This window comes from Rhopalosiphum maidis, chromosome 2 (genome assembly GCF_003676215.2).
Source record: "Rhopalosiphum maidis isolate BTI-1 chromosome 2, ASM367621v3, whole genome shotgun sequence".
NCBI classification, from domain to species: Eukaryota; Metazoa; Arthropoda; class Insecta; order Hemiptera; family Aphididae; genus Rhopalosiphum; species Rhopalosiphum maidis.
Window position 1 is genome coordinate 25,027,359 of NC_040878.1, and position 18,382 is coordinate 25,045,740.

The window sequence follows — 18,382 nt, forward strand, 5'->3', positions numbered from 1 at the left end:
AATCAATATTTATATTTTAAAAATCATCTAAAATACAAACTGCCGATATTTTATATTTTTTACATTTTTGTTATAACCAGTTAACATTAGATAAACCAAATAATATTTAATCTTAGTAATGATTTCAATTTATATATTATATATATAAATGATATTCCTTTTGCTCCGTTCGTATGTTGTTAATTTTAATAATTTCCGAAGTCTAACGAAGAAACCTCGCTAAACCGATTTTTTTAAGTTATTCGTGTCTACAGGCTTTTACACTTTTACAGTACGCTTAAAATATTTAAAACTTTAGGTTAGTTTTTACAGTGCGTTATTAATTTAAAATTTAATATATTTTATTAGATATTAATAAATTAGTCATTGTAAATTACCTAATCAATTTTATTCTTCATCGACTATAGCTGAATTTTATATCACTAAACATGTTAATTTCAATAACATGATGCTTATATTTTGAAATAAAAATAGGATAGGATATAATAAGATATAATTTTAAATATGAAATCATCTAAATTATAAGATATTAACAAATTAAAAATTTTTTTATAGCTAGTCATTAGTTTTTAATAATTATAGTTACAAGTATCTATCCTAATATAACTTCATATAACCTATAAACTTAAAATACCGGTATGGCGGTATATCGATCATAGCATTTATTTATTTATGTTACCAAAATTTTTAGCATTATACAAATAATGTCATAATGATATTTAATAATATCCATAATCAAATTTAGTTTACTTTGATCTTTAATTTAACAAGTGAATTTTTAATATTGTTTTTATTAGTAATAGTTTATCCATTAAACAATAACACTCATTATTTAAAAATATATTTTAATATTTTTTTTTTTATTTTTTTTACTCTTTTAAATGATAACATACCTACATTTTTAATTCCATATTCTAAAGCAAAATATTTTTCGAATTATTTCAATGTATAAAAATCGAAATTCGAAAGAGTAGTTTATGAATTATAAGTATTTAAAGTTTAGATGAGCGGAGTAGTCATAGGCGTAACTAGACATCAAAGTTATGGAGGCTTCAGCCCTAGAATTTTTATAATAAGTAAATTAACAAATAATAAACAAAGTGGTTTTGAAGTTAAACATTAAAATATTAACGTATTATTAAATATTATTTTAGATACAAATTAAATTTTCTTAAAATATAAGTGTAACTATGATTGTTAAAGGATTTTTATACATAACTATTACAATTTACAGATTAAGCCTCCGCTCAGTATTGGCAAATTTATTTAAAATGTCTTCTTTATTAAGAACGTTTGACAAAAATCTCTTTCTGCAATTGCTAAGATAGATAACTTTGAAAATCGATTTGTTAACATGGTTGACTTTATGTAAGTGTTTATTTGACGCATTGCTGAGAATGTCCTTTCACAAGATGCGAAACTCGTTGGAACTGAAAGCGCTAAGTGTAGCATATTGTATACATTTGGGAAAACAGATTTTTCCACTATACTCTTAAGCTGCTTTAAATATTCCTGAGGATTGTTAATCTTTTCCAATTGATTATCATAACAATTTTTTTATTAATCGTACGTCTTTTATGACTTTTTATGTTTAGTATATTTATGTAGGTAGTAAAAACTACACAACATGATACGTCTTACACAGTTACACACGGTCGTTACATACAATAACGTAGTTAATATATAGCTTAATATTCTCGAACCACTCCACTCCACTCTCCTAAACTGTAAGTACATATCATTTATAAACTACTCGTCCGAATTTCAATTATTACATTATATTGAAATACTCGAAAAATATTTAGAATATGAAATTAAAAATGTATTTAATTATTCAAAAAAAGAAAAAAACTTTAAAAAAAATATAAGAAGAAAAATATTAAAAATATTGTTTTACTTCGAACGGAAATTAAGTAAAAATAATATTTTCAAAAACGTTAATAGATTTTGAAACTTGAAGGTGCCAATTCAGTTTCTAAATAGTAAATAGGGCTGCCAAATTTTTTCACAGTAAAAATAGTGAAATATATTACTGATTTAAAAGATAGGGTGACATTCTTTTATAGATTCTAGCTTATTTGTAAAGTCAAACAAACACCGCCACTCTTAAAAAGACGTAATATTAGTTTTTATCGAAGAATCCGTCAACAGGTGGCCTTGGCCACTTTAAGAAAAAAATTTGACCTTTTTTTACGTTCCTATATGCCCATTTGTTTCGACAACACACCTTATCGCGTATATGAAGTTTTGAAAGTCAAAACTATTCTTTCATTCTGTTCATAGAATATAGTTTTTTTGAAAAAAAACTGTTTTTCAATGACTTTCGTAGTAAATGTTTAAATGATCGAAATCAATATTGTTTTAAAATATTAAGCGATAGTCCCTTGAACATTCTAGCATATTTGTAGTAGTGTAACAAACACCCTACACTCTTAAAAAGACGTAATATTAGTGTTTTGTTTAAAAAAAAAACCCATTAATAGGTGGCCATGGTCACTATAATAAAATCTCTGTATCGCTGTCCGCTGTTCGTTCATCTGATGTCCGCTGTCTGATACCTACTGTCCGCCGTCAGCCGTCCGTCGTATCTGTACCGGTAACAGTCACGATGAACGGAGTATGTCCACTGCATGCAGATACATTAAACACGTATACAGTCAGTGGTGTATTTGAGGGGAGCGATAGGGGCAACATGATGTATATTGTATATGTCTTATGCTTAGAGTAATAAAACTAAAATATAAATGTTAATAAAACAATAATATATTATAATATAAAATATATCTTATGGCTACTGACTAATTTACCAATATCGATTTTATCTATATGATTAACTAGTTATCCCGTCACGGCGTTGCCCGTGCAAAAGGCCGGTGGTCGTTTGGGCGAAGGTAATAATTTTGACCAAAAAAATAATAGTCCGTTTGGGCTATTATCATTTGTACCTTTTGGGCGAGTGAAATTATTTTTTCCTATTTGCGAGGTAAAAACCTAGTAACAGATACGGTAGTGACAGATATAATTATTGCTGATCATTATTAATCACTATTATCGAAAATTTAAATAATTAATTGTTGAATGTATATTATGAGCATTTTCATACAAAGCCTATAGATTACTTTAAAATGTACTAATTATATTATATGTAATTTTATTTATAACTTTTTGACTGTAGATTACCTATATAATAATATTATTAATATCTATACCAATATTTTTTTTAAATAGAACTTATTATTAATTATTTATATTTTGTATGGTTTTGTTTAATTAATTGTTGAGTGTATATAATAAGCATTTTTTCATACCTCCCAAATTTAGTTGAATAATCCTCGCCCAAACGGTATTTTTAGTTGAATAATCCCTCGCCCAAACAGACCATATTTTGGGTCGATTCCTCCAAATGGTCTACACCCGTACAAAATGCACCCGTGTTAAGTTTAATTGCCTATAACGCTAGCAATGCTAACATATAGCGCAAGGATAAAAACTATTTTTAGTTTTCTGAATTGGTGTATAGATGATATCTTTGACATTTCAATTTTACAGAACTGTCCCGTCTAGAGTTGCATTTTTCAATCGATTAACCGTATCGTTATTAAATGTATCGTTCGTTAAAAACAATCTATTATTCGAATAATAATAATCAAACAGCCTTTAAATATAATAAAGAGGTAATATAATTAAGCTAGTCGGTGTCTTACGCCTCAGAACAATTCATATTTACACGCCGACAAAATATACAAACAAAAAAAGGTCAGGTTGCAAGTAGCTGGAAACCCTCAGGCCGCCATTCCTTACCGTATTTCCCGTAATCGGCCGACTGCTATTATTATTATTATATGAATTAGATATTTTACAAATTACACGTAAAAATGTATTTTTACCGATTTCAACACTTTAAAATCAAAATTTTGAAAAATCCTTTCTTAGTGTACCCCTACATTGCTTAAGGAACCTCTGTACAAAATTTCAAGTCTCTAGACCCAGCAGTTCGGTCTGGAGCCTGGGCGCTGATGAGTAAATAGGGGCGGTCTCCTATAATTATATAGATTACCTAATTAAATTTTAATATTTAAAATCCTTATTTTACGTGATTTCGTAAAAAATTAAATTTTATACGCTCATAACATTTTTACTATATTGACGCTAAAATTACAGTTATTTGAAGGAAAACTTATGGATAACCTTGTATTGGTTTTTTTTAACTTTAGGTAATCATAAACATTTTACGAATTTTCATCTTCAAAATTCCTTACAATAAATTTTCGCTATTTTGATATATGTCGTAAACATTTAAACTTTAAATGCTTATAAACAAAAATTGTATTACCTTAAACTTGTATTAAATTTTAAAGATTTTTTGTGTCAGCATTTCAAAAATAAAACCCCTAGAAAAATCGAAAATTTCAATTGTATATAAATAACATAAAATAATTCAAAATATTTTGAAAATTTAATCGTAAATATATAATGCTAATATAAACATTTGGTGAAAATTTCAAGTATTTACAATGATTCGTTCATTTTTGAGTTACAATAAAATAAAATTCTATTTTGTTGAAAACTGTAGATTATGCATAAAAATTCCCGTTTTTCTGTTATTTTTTAGGGTTTTTCCTGACGCTTTTGAAAACTACTGGACATTTTTTACTTTTGACCCCTCAAAGTACCAATTAGATTAATTTTCCTTTCCAAAGAGAGGCTAAAGTCAAAATTCAAAGCATTATTTCTACTTCAAAACGTGATGACAGACAAAAATAAAAACACACATCATTGAAAAATCAATACATTGATCATTCCGATCAGAATCAAATATTTGTATTTAAATTTTAAAAAAATTATGCAATACTGTACAATTTTAAGACTTCTTCTTGGAATTGTAATCTAAAAGAAAATTATTCTCATTTAATTTTCCATCACCACGAAAAATTACAGTTAATAAAATTTGATTAAGTTATTTTTTTTCATTTCGCGTACAAGAATTAATTCGATTAGAAGATTAAGTAAAATCTTGTTATCACATTTAATTTGTTAAAATAAGTATGTAAATTTTAACTATTTATTTCATAAATATGAAATATTTGTTTTTATAAATATATTATTTTTAAGTAAAAACTATAAAACTAAATTTAAAATGACTGCAATTTAGTTACAAATTCCCTACCTAATTATTCTAGAAAAATAAAAAATTGACCTTAAAAATATTGTCAAAAAAAGGAAAATAAAAACTGCTTCAAAAATATATGAAACGAATATTATGTTATAGAAAAAACATTATACGTAACTAAATGTATAAAACAAAGTTAAATGCACTTAAATGTCAGCCCTATAGTGGTTATTTTATGAATAATCAAAGATAAAATAATAGATTTTTTTTCATACATCACCTAAATGGTTTTAAATTAATTTTAGTTTATGTGGCACAATCTATTGATAAAATTGTATACTTCATCACTTCAGTATTATACAATACTATTAATGTATAGTAAAATAGCAATCAATATTATAAATATGTTAAGCACAGAAATATATTTATGTTATCAGTATTTATATAAAAGCGAATTAACGAATTATAATTTTACGTAAAATATCTCAATTTAAAAGTGATATACCACACTATAAAATTAAAACAATCATTCGATCATATGTGACAAATGCATTCGACTGCATATCATTATATCAGTTTGATTTTAATCACGGAATCAATAGTTTATGGTAACTCATATGGTTTATGTATTATTGTTGGAAATATGTACACACATTTTATGTTCAATGAAATCATCTACATAAAGACGAAACAAAAATCCTAACTTATAGACACCTAATTGTTGAAAAAAAAACTTTATACCTTTTTTTTTCCTTGTAAATCACTACATGAGGACCGAACTGTTAACCTATCCGGCCTAAGCTAGCCAACCACTTTATACCTAACGCCACTAAAAACCACTTTTTTGAAAAAAATTGTATGTAAGTTTTTGCGGTGTAAGATTTAGTTTTGAACTCCGAGGTTTTACAAGCGTTGTTAGATATGTAATTAAAAAATTTTACGCGCGAAAAAACACTAAAATATCAATGTTTATCACGAAGAATTTCTAACATACCTATGCTTTTCTTAGTATAAATTTTATATTTATTTAGATCTCTCGGTAAAGAAAGATTTAAAACTGCTCTTTTATAGTTTTATTTAATATTTATCTGTTAAATTTTTTTTTAGGCAAAAATGTACATTTTATGATTTTATGATTAAATGAAAAACAATCATAAAGTCTATTAAGAACACTATAATTTATTAATACTAGTTGGATTAATATTAAATTATAAATATTGCAAAATATTAGTAAGATAAGACTCTGTGGAGGATCTTTCCCTCTCATCAACCCCTTAATTATGCTCTTGCAATGAAATCAAATATTAAACACTATCGTGTAAGTGAACGCCCTAAAAAACTGTGTTGTATCGAACCTTTTATACGATTGCTATTAAGGTTGTTTAATCATACAAAAACTACTTATTATAAATAAAATAAATTGTTCAATGCCTAGTTACATTTGAAATTAAATTGAATTTTTATCAAATACATTTGAACAAAACTAATTTTACGTAGATAGCAGAAATAAATGTTGACTTAATGACTTGATTAGCTATCTAATATTTAATGATACTCTAATGTATAAAACAGTTTTGGTTGTTGAACATTCATTAAATAAATTTATATTCGAGGCAAGTGCTCGTTATTATATTATTAAAGTACATATTAAATAAAAATAGCTAAATATCGATTTTAAAAACAAATTATAATTAAGTCAGATATTAGGTATTCTTTTTGGCCATACTCTTTATATTATTCATCATAAGTACAATATTTATATTTTATGTTCATACATAATTTTATTTTCCTCACGTTTTACTTTTATAATATGGAAATATAAAAAATATATATTCATAAATAATTTTTAAACAATAATAAATTATGAAAAAAGCGACAAAAAGGAGGAACAAAAATGTACTAATTACATCAACTAAAAAATATTGATACCATGTCTGATTTAGAGCGTGCGATTTTAAATGCGGTGCTCCGTTATGACGTAAAACGTACTCTGTCCAGTAAACTACTGACTCTGCTGGTGTCATGGGTCGGTCTTTGAAACGTTCGGAAACAATTTTAGCATTTTTCTGATACCTGTAAACATATGATGGTAAGTATTTAAATTTTGAGTAAACCCACTAGAGTGCATTCCCCAAAAATGCTTATCAAATGTAAAATTTGTTTTCTCAAACAAAGTAAACGTAAGTAGTTATTATAAAAAAATTGTAATTTTGGGACATAAAATCCGGCTTTAAAACATTTAGTATATAAATATATTTCATTCTCGATAATTAATTGGTAAAAATAACTGTTAACTGTCCATTTAACTATTAGTCTCATGATAGTGTAATAAGCATTGATTGTATACTATAATTTTCATATTTTCATACAAATGATTGACTCGAAATGCTTCTGATTTCAAATAGAAAATTAACTCAAAACATTCAAAGCTTTTGGGCCTAATCATTATGATATAATGTAGTATAAAAATGTATTGGTCGCATATGCATAAGCATAATTAATGTTTATTTACAATGTTTAACTCTTAAACACATTTTTTTTACGATTCATTCAAAACTTTAAACTATTCACCTGTCGTTGTTGATTATCTCTAAAACTGCGTTTAAAAATGTGTCTTTGGTAACAGATGACAAGTCCATACACATCGCCATACCGGCTTCGACCAAATTGTCAATATTTCTTGATTGGTCGTAAAAAACAGGAAATCCAAGTACAGGAACACCTGCGTCTACAGCTTCATGTACTCCAGATATGCCTCCGTGACTAATAAAAAGTTTCACATTGGGATGCGCTACACAATTAAGTCACATGATATTCATTTTTAAAAATTATTATTATTTAGTTTAGTTTAAAAGTTATGTCATGAATTCAAACGCACAAAGAATATCACGTTGTGGAAACCACTTCCGTATCATTACATTTTTTGGTTTGTCTTTCATGTCGCTTTCATACTTCCACAACACTTTCTGTGGAACCTGAGCAAGCGCCTCTCGGAATGCACTTTGAACGTTTTCTGGTAACGATGACATCGAAACCACAGAACCAAATGTAATGTAAATCACTCCCTGTGGCGCGTCTTCGATAAACTCTAAAATATGCTGTGAAAAAGTGAACCAATAAGTTATGTGAGCATGCTTGACAAATCACGCTGTATGAATGTAACCGCGTAAATTTTTTTTGAATTTTATTTATCATTTTAACATTATGCTATTACAAAAGCAGAACCTGCAATATTGTGTTATTATAAGCTTTAGTATAAGAATAAATTATTAATAACAAATTTACAATTTATCTGTGTAAATATGTTGATTTGTAATTACGAACACTTTTATATTGTAAAAATGTATAATATGATCATTCAAATAATATAAAGATATAAATAATGTTAATCCATTCAATTGTATAACTGATGGTCAATTATCTTTGATATCGTAGCTAATACCATTATAAATATTATAACTGCGCGTACAATAGTGCAGCAACATAATTATTAATTACCTTTGGTATGGGTTCGGGAGGGGCCAGATGTATGCCACCAATTTGGACGACATCCGAAGTGATGGGACGTGCCGGTTCGGTGATGAAGTGCGTGTTTATGAAAATCACCGACGGTCTTGCTAGATCCACGGTGTCGTACGGTCGTGGGTCGGCCCACTGTAGCTGACGCTCGTTGTACCACGTCAACGTCGAACAGTAAACGGTCAGCACTACGTTGGCGAAACGCTCCGCGAACGTTTTGAGAACTCCTCGATCAGACAGCACGTGCGCCGTAACAGCGGGATTAGGGACGTGTCCAGTCATCTGACGTTCCAAGAACGTGGGGATCGGTGACGGAACCACGTAAATCATTGGCACGCCCAGCACGGTGGCCACATACGCCACACACTCAGACATGAACGGTTCGGTGATAACCAAGTCGAATCGCTTCGTAACCGCCCCGTTTAGGATGGCTTTCATCTGTCGGTGTTCGTAAATCGTGTTGCAATCCGTCCGGGTCATGTTCGCCATGGCCGTGATCAGTGGTCGCGTGCTGCTGACTGTATTCATCAGTAATTTCACGTCCACTTCGACGATTACTTCTGTCTGCTTGGACACGTCCACCTCTGTGTAACCGTCGCGATCACCGTCCACAAACGGAGTGAACGCGGTCACCGTGTGGCCGCTGTCCGTCAGAGCTCGTAGCACTGATCGCATCACGTTCCAGTGGCTTTTGCCCGGAACGGTCTCCACCGCCAGTATGTTCGCGGCACGGGCCGGCGTCCGCTGGAGCAATGTGGTGCACATGCAAAACGTAATCAACACCACAGCAAATCCCGACATGGTTTCCCCCGTTACTTTTTTCTGCGATACAATATAAAAATATCTAACTAAATAACGTGTCCGTGTATGGCAGACCGGAAAACCAAAATATAATTTTCTAAGAAATCACAATTAAAAGCACACCGTTTTAAATAATTTTCCGGAAGTTGTGATTAAAAATAATGTGTAAAAATGTTTTTTACGATTTGAAACGCGTTTGACTATACATTACTATATTGTATTATTTTTGTGTAACATATTTATTATACATACTATCACAAATTTTCTATGTAATAAATATTTCACTTACTATTATTCACCTATGAAAGATGTTTAAGATTTACTTGAGCACTAAACCATAAATTGTCGTAAACACTGACAATTTATGTAAGTTTTAATAAAGTAACATAATGTTGCCGATTTCATGAATCATATAAAACTACAACAGACACAAGCCGTAGTTGTTTATTTTACCAATACAAATCTTAGACCACTTATGAAAAGACACTTATTCTTTTTTAATCATTCACAATAAAACTTACATTTTAGATTAATTTTCAATGATGTGTACTTTGGTTATGTACACAATAGACATACACGATATTTAGTTGAAACACTTTTAAGGAAAAATCAGCAGGTATAGTACCTATAATTGGCCATTATGTATCATTATGTATAACCCCAATGTGGATGGAGTACACTAAAGGTGGATATTTCAGTAGAGATCGTCTTATTTAATGTTCTATTAATATTTTAATACTACCTTCTGTCGTAAGTTCTAGTGGTGATCAAATGTATGCCGTTGGTTTAAATGACAACCGAGACGGTTCAGTGTTGAAATTTGTGTTGGTGAACATCGCTGACGGTCCGACCGATACGATATCGTAGGTAAAATTTCAGTGCAGCTACCAATCGACGCGCCAAATCTATGTCGTTCACCGTGCTTTTCTCGTGGTTAACTATACTAATACTATAATATTATGCAATATTATACTCTACTGTCTCATACATAAACCACCTATTGTATTATTTATTCCTAGTAAGTAATAAGTAATATAGAAAATACAACTGAATCTATTCTTATCGATTTATATAGTACCAGTCTTATATAGCCCTAGAGTGCCCTACCAACAGGTGAACTTTACTCTCTGAACAATAATTGTACTGAGGCACAGATAATACAATTAATTAAATGCGCATTTCCAATTAAATACATACATTATTATCATTGCAATGATCAGTTGGCAGTTGTATACAATATAAACATCAAACATATATAACCAGAACAGCACCATTTAATTCGTATTTAATGTCTTAACGAGTTAGAGCCAATGATAAAAAAAGGTTACACGAGTTGTGTCCTGAAAAGAAGTCAATTTTTAAAAATAATTTCATTTAAATTTTTGCGTTACGTGTTTTTTACTTTTTATTAAAATATATTATATTTCATATCTATAATACTATTTTCTTTGACATTGTAATGTACACATTTATAGGTACATAAATTGAGTAAGCTTTCAAATTATTGAAGCTATTTAATGAGAAAATAAGGTCCGATAAACTTAGACACAATATTTTATTAAAATAATGTGTATCATAGAAAATTTAAAATTGATAAAATATTATATGAGAATATATTTATTTTGATTATACTGTTAAGTCCTTGCTTACAGGACTCACTTTTAATATGACCATAAAATGTATTTACAATTTAATGAGATGAACTATCATTCTATATAATATATAAATTAATATATTTTTGGGCAGGGCTTAAAGACTTAGAAACTACTGAACAAATTAGCATCAAATTTAGTGCATTTATTTCTTTAGATTCGAGGAGTTTTTATAATTTTGTTTTTAAGCCCATATAGATTACTATGGGGTGGCTCAAATTTAAATTTTGTTTGGGCTCGCAAAAATTGAATATATTTTTTTGTCTGAATATAAAAATACTATTAATTACAAAACAAAAAAATCGTATTCATTAACCTTCTATATTATATGGTTATTTTAAAATAAAATAATGTTTAATTTATTATATATTTGTTGATATGCATCTGTATTATTTAATATCACTATATTTTAAGCTTATATAGCATACATAATAAATTCAAAACTACTTTAAAAATATTGATGAAAATTTTAAAAATTGTTTTAGGGATTTCACAAATGTTTAGAAATTTCTTAAACCACGTTTAAAAACATACGAAGCAATATATTGAATCCACTACCTATATGCGAATTTTTAATCTCAGTCATATTAATTCACAAAGTGAGCTTTGGTCATAGAAAATTGTAAATCTTAAGACAGGAACACCCCCATCCACGGCTTCATATACTCCGGATATTACTGATAAATAGTTTTTACATTATGGTTCCGGATTCGCTACATAATAAAGTCAGATCTTGTATACTTATATATATTGCGCCTGTCTATAAATTAATATCTTATTATTTTCAACTCACTTAAAAAAATACAATTATTCAATATAAATATCAAAACAAGCATTTATTGAAACTACATACTAGAGTTTATAGTATACATTATATTTCTATTTTAATATAATATTAATGGTATTCATTATTATAGTATTATCAATTATAATACGTATACCTATATTCTAATTGCACACTTAAATGTTTAAAATTGAAATATTATAATTATCAGTTCACTTTTAGAATTATAATTTTCAATATAAAAGATAAAACTGCAATTTATTTAATACTTAACAATTAAGTAATATATTATATTATATTATATAGGTTCACAACTGCTCTACAAAAATTACAGAAATGTACATATTATACACCTAATAGATATAACCAATTAGCGTATATTATTTACTAAGGGGGATAATTATCTAATCAATTATCTACTTCAATAGTTCAACTCAATTGAATTGACTCTTAAATCTAGGTATAGACATTTTACACTTATGAACAACGATGTTTGGTATTTTGTTATTATTTAAAAAAAAATTAAACAAAACTTGAAACACTCCACTCTTATTTCAATTATAATTATCTAGTCTAGTTACAATACAATTATAAAAATATTTAGACTAGTTTTAAATTATTTTTATAAATTATACTTATTTATTTTTGAATTATAATATATTAAAAAATCAATTTCTATAAATATTACAGTTTTCCTTTTTTTTTATTTACATATTTTTATATTTAATCTGAATAATTATACTTATGACCCAAAACAGTACAAACATGAATCGATTATATAATAATTAAGTAGTTACAAATAAATAAATTATAACGTAAAAATCATATTGAACTACTTAGTATATTTAAAAAGTATAACCTTATGTGGAACAATATGCGACTAATGCACAATACAACGATTACAATAATATTATGTGAAGTATTGAAGAGTCCATATTATATTATTTTGAAAAATTAAAATATTTATTATCTATTAGTTTCATTTTATTTTATTTTATTCGCATTTATCTTTGACAAATATATAAAAGTGTTTACAAATCATTTTTAGGCTATAATAGATTATGAACAAAATAATAAACACAATAAATAAAAATGTGCTAATTACATCAACCAAAAAATATTGATACCACTTCAGATTAAGAGCGTGAGATTTTAAATGTGTTGCTCCTTTATAACGTAAAACGTACTCCGTCCAGTAAACCACAGATTTTGTGGGTGACATAGGTCGATCGCTGAAACGTTTGGAAGCGATTTTAGCGTTTTCCTTGTACCTTCAATAGACATACGTACAATAGTGAATATTATTCTTACATTTTAATGAAGAATTTAAAAATGCTCACCTATTGTTGTTAACAATCTCCAAAATTGCGTTTAATAGCGTATCTTCGGTTACAGATAAAATATCCATACTGATCCCCATCCCGGCGTCGACCAAATTGTCAATATTTCTCAATTGATCGTTGAAAAAGGGGAAACCGAGTATAGGTACACCAGCGACCACAGATTCGTACACTCCAGATATGCCTCCATGACTGATAAACAGTTTTACATTAGGATGCACTATATATTAATAAAGTTTGATCATAAAATGTTTCTATATTATAGTCTAATTTAAAACTACATATCATGAGTTCAATATAGTAATGCGTACGAAGTATGTCACGTTGTGGAAACCATTTCCTAATAATCACATTCTTCGGTATGTCTTTCATATCACCTTCGTATTTCCACAACACCTTCTGCGGAACCTGAGCAAGTGCATCTCGAAAAACGCGTTGAACGGTTTCTGGTAACGATGACATCGAAATAATAGAACCAAAAGTGAAGTAAATCACCCCATGAGGCGCGTCTTCAATAAATTCTAAAACGTCCTGTGAAAAAATGAACAGGTAGTGTAAAAAATGTATACATACATTCTTATATAATATATATAATATATATAGTACTAATATAATATAGTTATATACTATAACACATAACGTACTAAAATATACACTCCAATTTTGTGTTGTCAACTTTAGTATAAAAATGCATTGATCTATTATGAAACTTAAAGGTAAGAACATTGTCTCTGTTCTCATTTACCTAATAGTGTTTCCCGATTTTTTAATTAATAAGCGAATTATGAGCATTTTTAAATATTAATATTTCACATCCTGATAACTTGTTTAAATAATAAAATACCGAAAGAGACAATAATCATACTTTTATGTATTATTATAAATTAATTCAGTCTTGTATCAAAGTTAACAATACAAAATTGTAACGGCTCAATATATATGTATTTGAATATTATATGTTAGTAAAACTGAGATAGTACACGCGTAGGTACGAAAACAAAGCATATAAACATAATTAATTGAGCGCTATTATATTTAATATTATACTGATTATAGCAATTAGACCTATCATCAAGCATTTTTTTTATTCGTTCAATTATTCTATATACCTACTAAATAAAACAAATTTGATAAAATTATAATTGTATGTATATATGATAAAAAGTAGCCGCGTCAAAGCCACAGCTGATCATCGAATTGAAAGCTAAAAACATAAAGTTGAATCCACAGAACAGAATTTTAAGGCCTACAATTTTGTAGCATCCTCTGAATTACCTTCGGAATAGATTTGGGAGGGGACAGATGAATACCACCGATCTGGATGACGTCGGACGTCAGCGGCCTAGACGGTTCGGTAATGAAATGTGTGTTGGTGAAAATCACGGACGGCTTGATCAGATCCACAGTGTCGTACGGTTGCGAGTTGGCCCACCGGAGCTGCCACTCAGTATACCACGTCAGCATTGAACAGTGCACCGTCAGTATTACATTATCAAACCGTTGGGCGAACGTTTTGGGCGTGCTATGTTGTGACAGAACATGCCCCACAATCGCCGAGTTTGAGACGTGCCCGGTCAACGACCGTTCTAAATAAGTGATTACCGGAAACGGGACGACGTATATCATAGGCACGCATAGTACGGTGGCCGCGTATGCCACACACTCGGACACCATCGGTTCGGTGATGACTAAGTCGAATTTCCGAGTTCCCGACCCTTCCAAAATATCCATCATCCGCCTATGTCCATAAACCATGTCGCAACTCTGCCGGGTAAAATTGAGCATTTTTGGAATTGACTTCCGCATGGAGCCGAAGTTTTCAATTAGAAACTTCGCGTCCCTGTCGAGCATCGGTATCATTTGCTCGGACATGTCCACCTCTTCATAACCATCCCTATCACCATCTATGAACGGCGTAAACACAGTCACGGTGTGACCGCGATCAGTCAATGCTCTCAGTACGGCCCGCATCACGTTCCAGTGGCTCTTGCCCGGGACCGTCTGCACCGCCAAAATGTTTGCTGCACTCGCCGGCGTCCACTGGAGCAATGTGGTGCACATGCAAAACGTAATCAACACCACAGCAAATCCCGACATAGTTTCCCCCGTTACTTTTTTCTGCGATACAATATAAAAATATCTAATTAAATAACGTGTCCGTGTATGGCAGACCAGAAAACCAAAATATAATTTTCTAAGAAATCATAATTAAAAGCACACCGTTTTAAATAATTTTCCAGAAGTTGTGATTAAAAATAATGTGTAAAAATGTTTTTTACAATTTTAAATGCATTTTACTATAAATTACGTTATCGTACTATTTTTGTGTTACATATTAATTATTCATACAATAACAAATTTTCTATGTAATAAATATTTTACTTATTATTATTCACCTATGAAAGATGTTTAAGATTTACTTGAGCACTAAACCATAAATTGTCGTTTACGGTTCTGGGTCAATCGACCGATAACCATTCGACAGACAGGACAATCTACCGACAAGACAATTTTACCTTTAATTTATATTATTCTTATTTTAAAAAATATGCGCATAATGTATATAATTGACTATGTTAATAATACATTTTTTTATGATATTGTATTATAATAATATTGATAATAATTGTTTTATAATAAATAGTAATAGCTAGTAAAGTATAATAATAAAATAATTAAAAAAATAATTCGTTATATAATAAAAAAAAATACCTAAGACTAAAAATAATATATGAATATATGCGATTCTAAAGTGTATATTACATGGTTAGGTTGCTCACAAGCAATACCTCGAAGATACTCCAGACTGAAGTTTTACTTGTCATAAGAATATACACTAGACTACTAGAGGCAAAACCCTAGAATTGTCACAGAAGCCAAGTTGTGCGTGAATTGTATATAGTTGTGTAAGAAGAGTAGGCACTGTTTTAAAAGTACCATCAACTATCCAAAACATTGATTGACTGGGTTTTTAAATGTTGCTTACAGTAGAAAATGCCATCGGCGTTGAATGAATTGGTAGGAAGGGCTCATATTGGTCTGTTTACGCTGATTAAGGAACTTCAGAAAGAACAAGTTAAGGTTATCATGATATCGAATCAATTCTTCGAGAAACTCCAAAGTCACGTCCAACAAATCTTCAGCAAAAACGTGAACAGCGCTTGAACACTGCTTTTAACAATCGTGAAGGTATGACACGTCTGGAGTATGTTCGAGGTATTGCTCACTAAGTCACAACCTAACCATGTAATATACACTCCAGAATCACATATATTTATATATTATTTTTAGTCTTTTATGTATTTTTTTTTTATTATTATATAACGAATTATTTTTTTAATGATTTTATTATTATACTTTACTACCTATTACTATTTATTATAAAACAATTATTATCAATATTATTATTATACAATATCATAAAAAAATGTATTATTAACATAGTCAATTATATACATTATGCGCAGATTTTTTAAAATAATAATATAAATTAAAGGTAAAATCGCATAGAACTACAACAGAAACAAGCCGTAGTTCATTATTTTACTAATATAAATCTTAGACCACTTATGAAAAGACAAATTATTTAAATGTATTTTATAGATTAATATATATATAGATAGATTAATTTTCAATGATGTGTACTTTGGTTATGTACACAATATACAATAGACATACACGATAAGTAGTTGAAACACTTTTAAAGAAAAATCAGCAGGTACAATATAATTGGCCATTATTTTAGTATATTTTGGTTATACAAATGTTAGAATTTTTTATACATTATTACATTTTTAATGCGACGATTTGTTAAATTCATTCATAAATGTACGTTTCAAATTAACATACACATTATCAAAATTATAACGGAATAATGAATTAAATACAAGTACTTACACTTTTATTAATTTAAATTCGTCTATAATATGTCCACAGTTAGTTAACCATGAATGCGTTTAAATAAACATACCTATGTAAATATTTTAAGTTACTTAAATATTATACTCTTTTAGTTACAGTCATCCAATTGACAAAAAATGGTCTAGAGTCTAGACAAGACGAAAAATGCGTGACATATACTTTTGGCATACATATTGCTGTCTATGAGCACTGATGTAAAAGTCACGACATCAACAGGTACGCAGTATTCATGGTTTTCACAATCATGTATAAGATATTATAATCTATAGAAGCTTTAAACTAATAATTTCATAAACTTTTATTATATATTATCAAATTGAATTATTATTTTTTAATTTATTAAAAAAGATAATCTATTTCAACAATCTAATTAACAATCTAGTTAAAAATGTATATAAAAAAAAAATACTTTTTAACAAGGAGAAAATTAATTTTATTGTTATTATTATTATTATTATTCCAGACTTATACTCCACCTAAATATATTTCTTTTGAATTAATTACGTTAAAATATACATATTATATCTTATCAGAGATTACTCGTTTTTTACTTATGTATAATACTTACAAAATGTTAAAAATTCGCTCATTTAATTAAAGATCTACAAAAATACTAAAACAGACACCACAGTACATAGATTTATTATAAATTATATATTAGTAGGAGAACATAATACACATATTTTGATCCATTGCTTCTTTAACACTGAAATTAAATAATAAGATAATACTAAATAATCAACATTAAAAATTATAAATATTGTATAACTCATAGCACAGTAGTTATTATCAACAATAAAAAAAATTATCCATTAATATTATTAATACAACTATAGGTTAATGACCTAGCCATTGAAGCATTTTTAATTCTTAGTAAAAAAAAAAAACATGTATTGTTAACACAATATTATAATACCAACTAAATTTTTGTGATAATACTAATCGATTATATTAAAATCAATTAACTTATTTTGTAAGAGCTTCGAATGCATTCAGGTATGCTGTTTTATTCTATATTATTTTTATCGAGTATCATTTGCCAAATTTGTTACATTTTTCATTGACTCAGATAGGTATTCGTACCATTAATGATGATCCAAAAATAAAGTATGTCAACTGAAAGAATGGTAGGTATTTTCTAAAATATAACCATAAATACTTAAGATTTTTATGGTAATTTAATATTTACCAATTATTTTTAATATTACGTACATGGCTATTGATATACGCAATAATTAATCAGTTTGTTTTTATG

The 18,382-nt window shown here is 28.5% G+C and overlaps 1 protein-coding gene and 1 pseudogene across 2 annotated transcripts; both read right to left on the reverse strand.

The window, feature by feature from the left end:
- Positions 1 to 6,778: 6,778 nt before the first annotated feature.
- LOC114253649 lies at positions 6,779 to 10,487 on the reverse strand (annotated as a pseudogene).
- A 2,194-nt stretch (positions 10,488 to 12,681) lies between these two features.
- Positions 12,682 to 17,832, reverse strand: LOC113552396 (UDP-glucuronosyltransferase 2B15-like). 2 transcript variants are annotated; one of them, XM_028188595.1, is made up of 5 exons: positions 17,696 to 17,832; positions 14,482 to 15,324; positions 13,488 to 13,737; positions 13,207 to 13,426; positions 12,682 to 13,137 (listed from the first exon to the last, which is right to left on the reverse strand). In XM_028188595.1, exons 2-5 carry the CDS (start codon positions 15,301 to 15,303, stop codon positions 12,861 to 12,863), a joined length of 1,569 nt encoding a protein of 522 aa, XP_028044396.1. In that variant the 5' UTR covers positions 15,304 to 15,324; positions 17,696 to 17,832; the 3' UTR covers positions 12,682 to 12,860. The 2 variants fall into 2 exon arrangements, with proteins under 2 accessions (XP_028044396.1, XP_028044397.1); XM_028188596.1 differs by having other exon boundaries at positions 12,692 to 13,137; positions 13,518 to 13,737.
- Positions 17,833 to 18,382: the final 550 nt, after the last annotated feature.

What these genes read in the sequence shown, in the direction of transcription:
- LOC113552396 (XM_028188595.1), bottom strand. Translation starts at nt 15,303, where the DNA reads ATGTCGGGATTTGCTGTGGTGTTGATTACGTTTTGCATGTGCACCACA. An exon ending in CTCCCAAATCTATTCCGAAG is followed by an intron (nt 13,738 to 14,481) that starts GTAATTCAGAGG and finishes ATTTTTTCACAG; the next exon opens with GACGTTTTAGAATTTATTGA. An exon ending in CTATATTGAACTCATGATAT is followed by an intron (nt 13,427 to 13,487) that starts GTAGTTTTAAAT and finishes ATTAATATATAG; the next exon opens with TGCATCCTAATGTAAAACTG.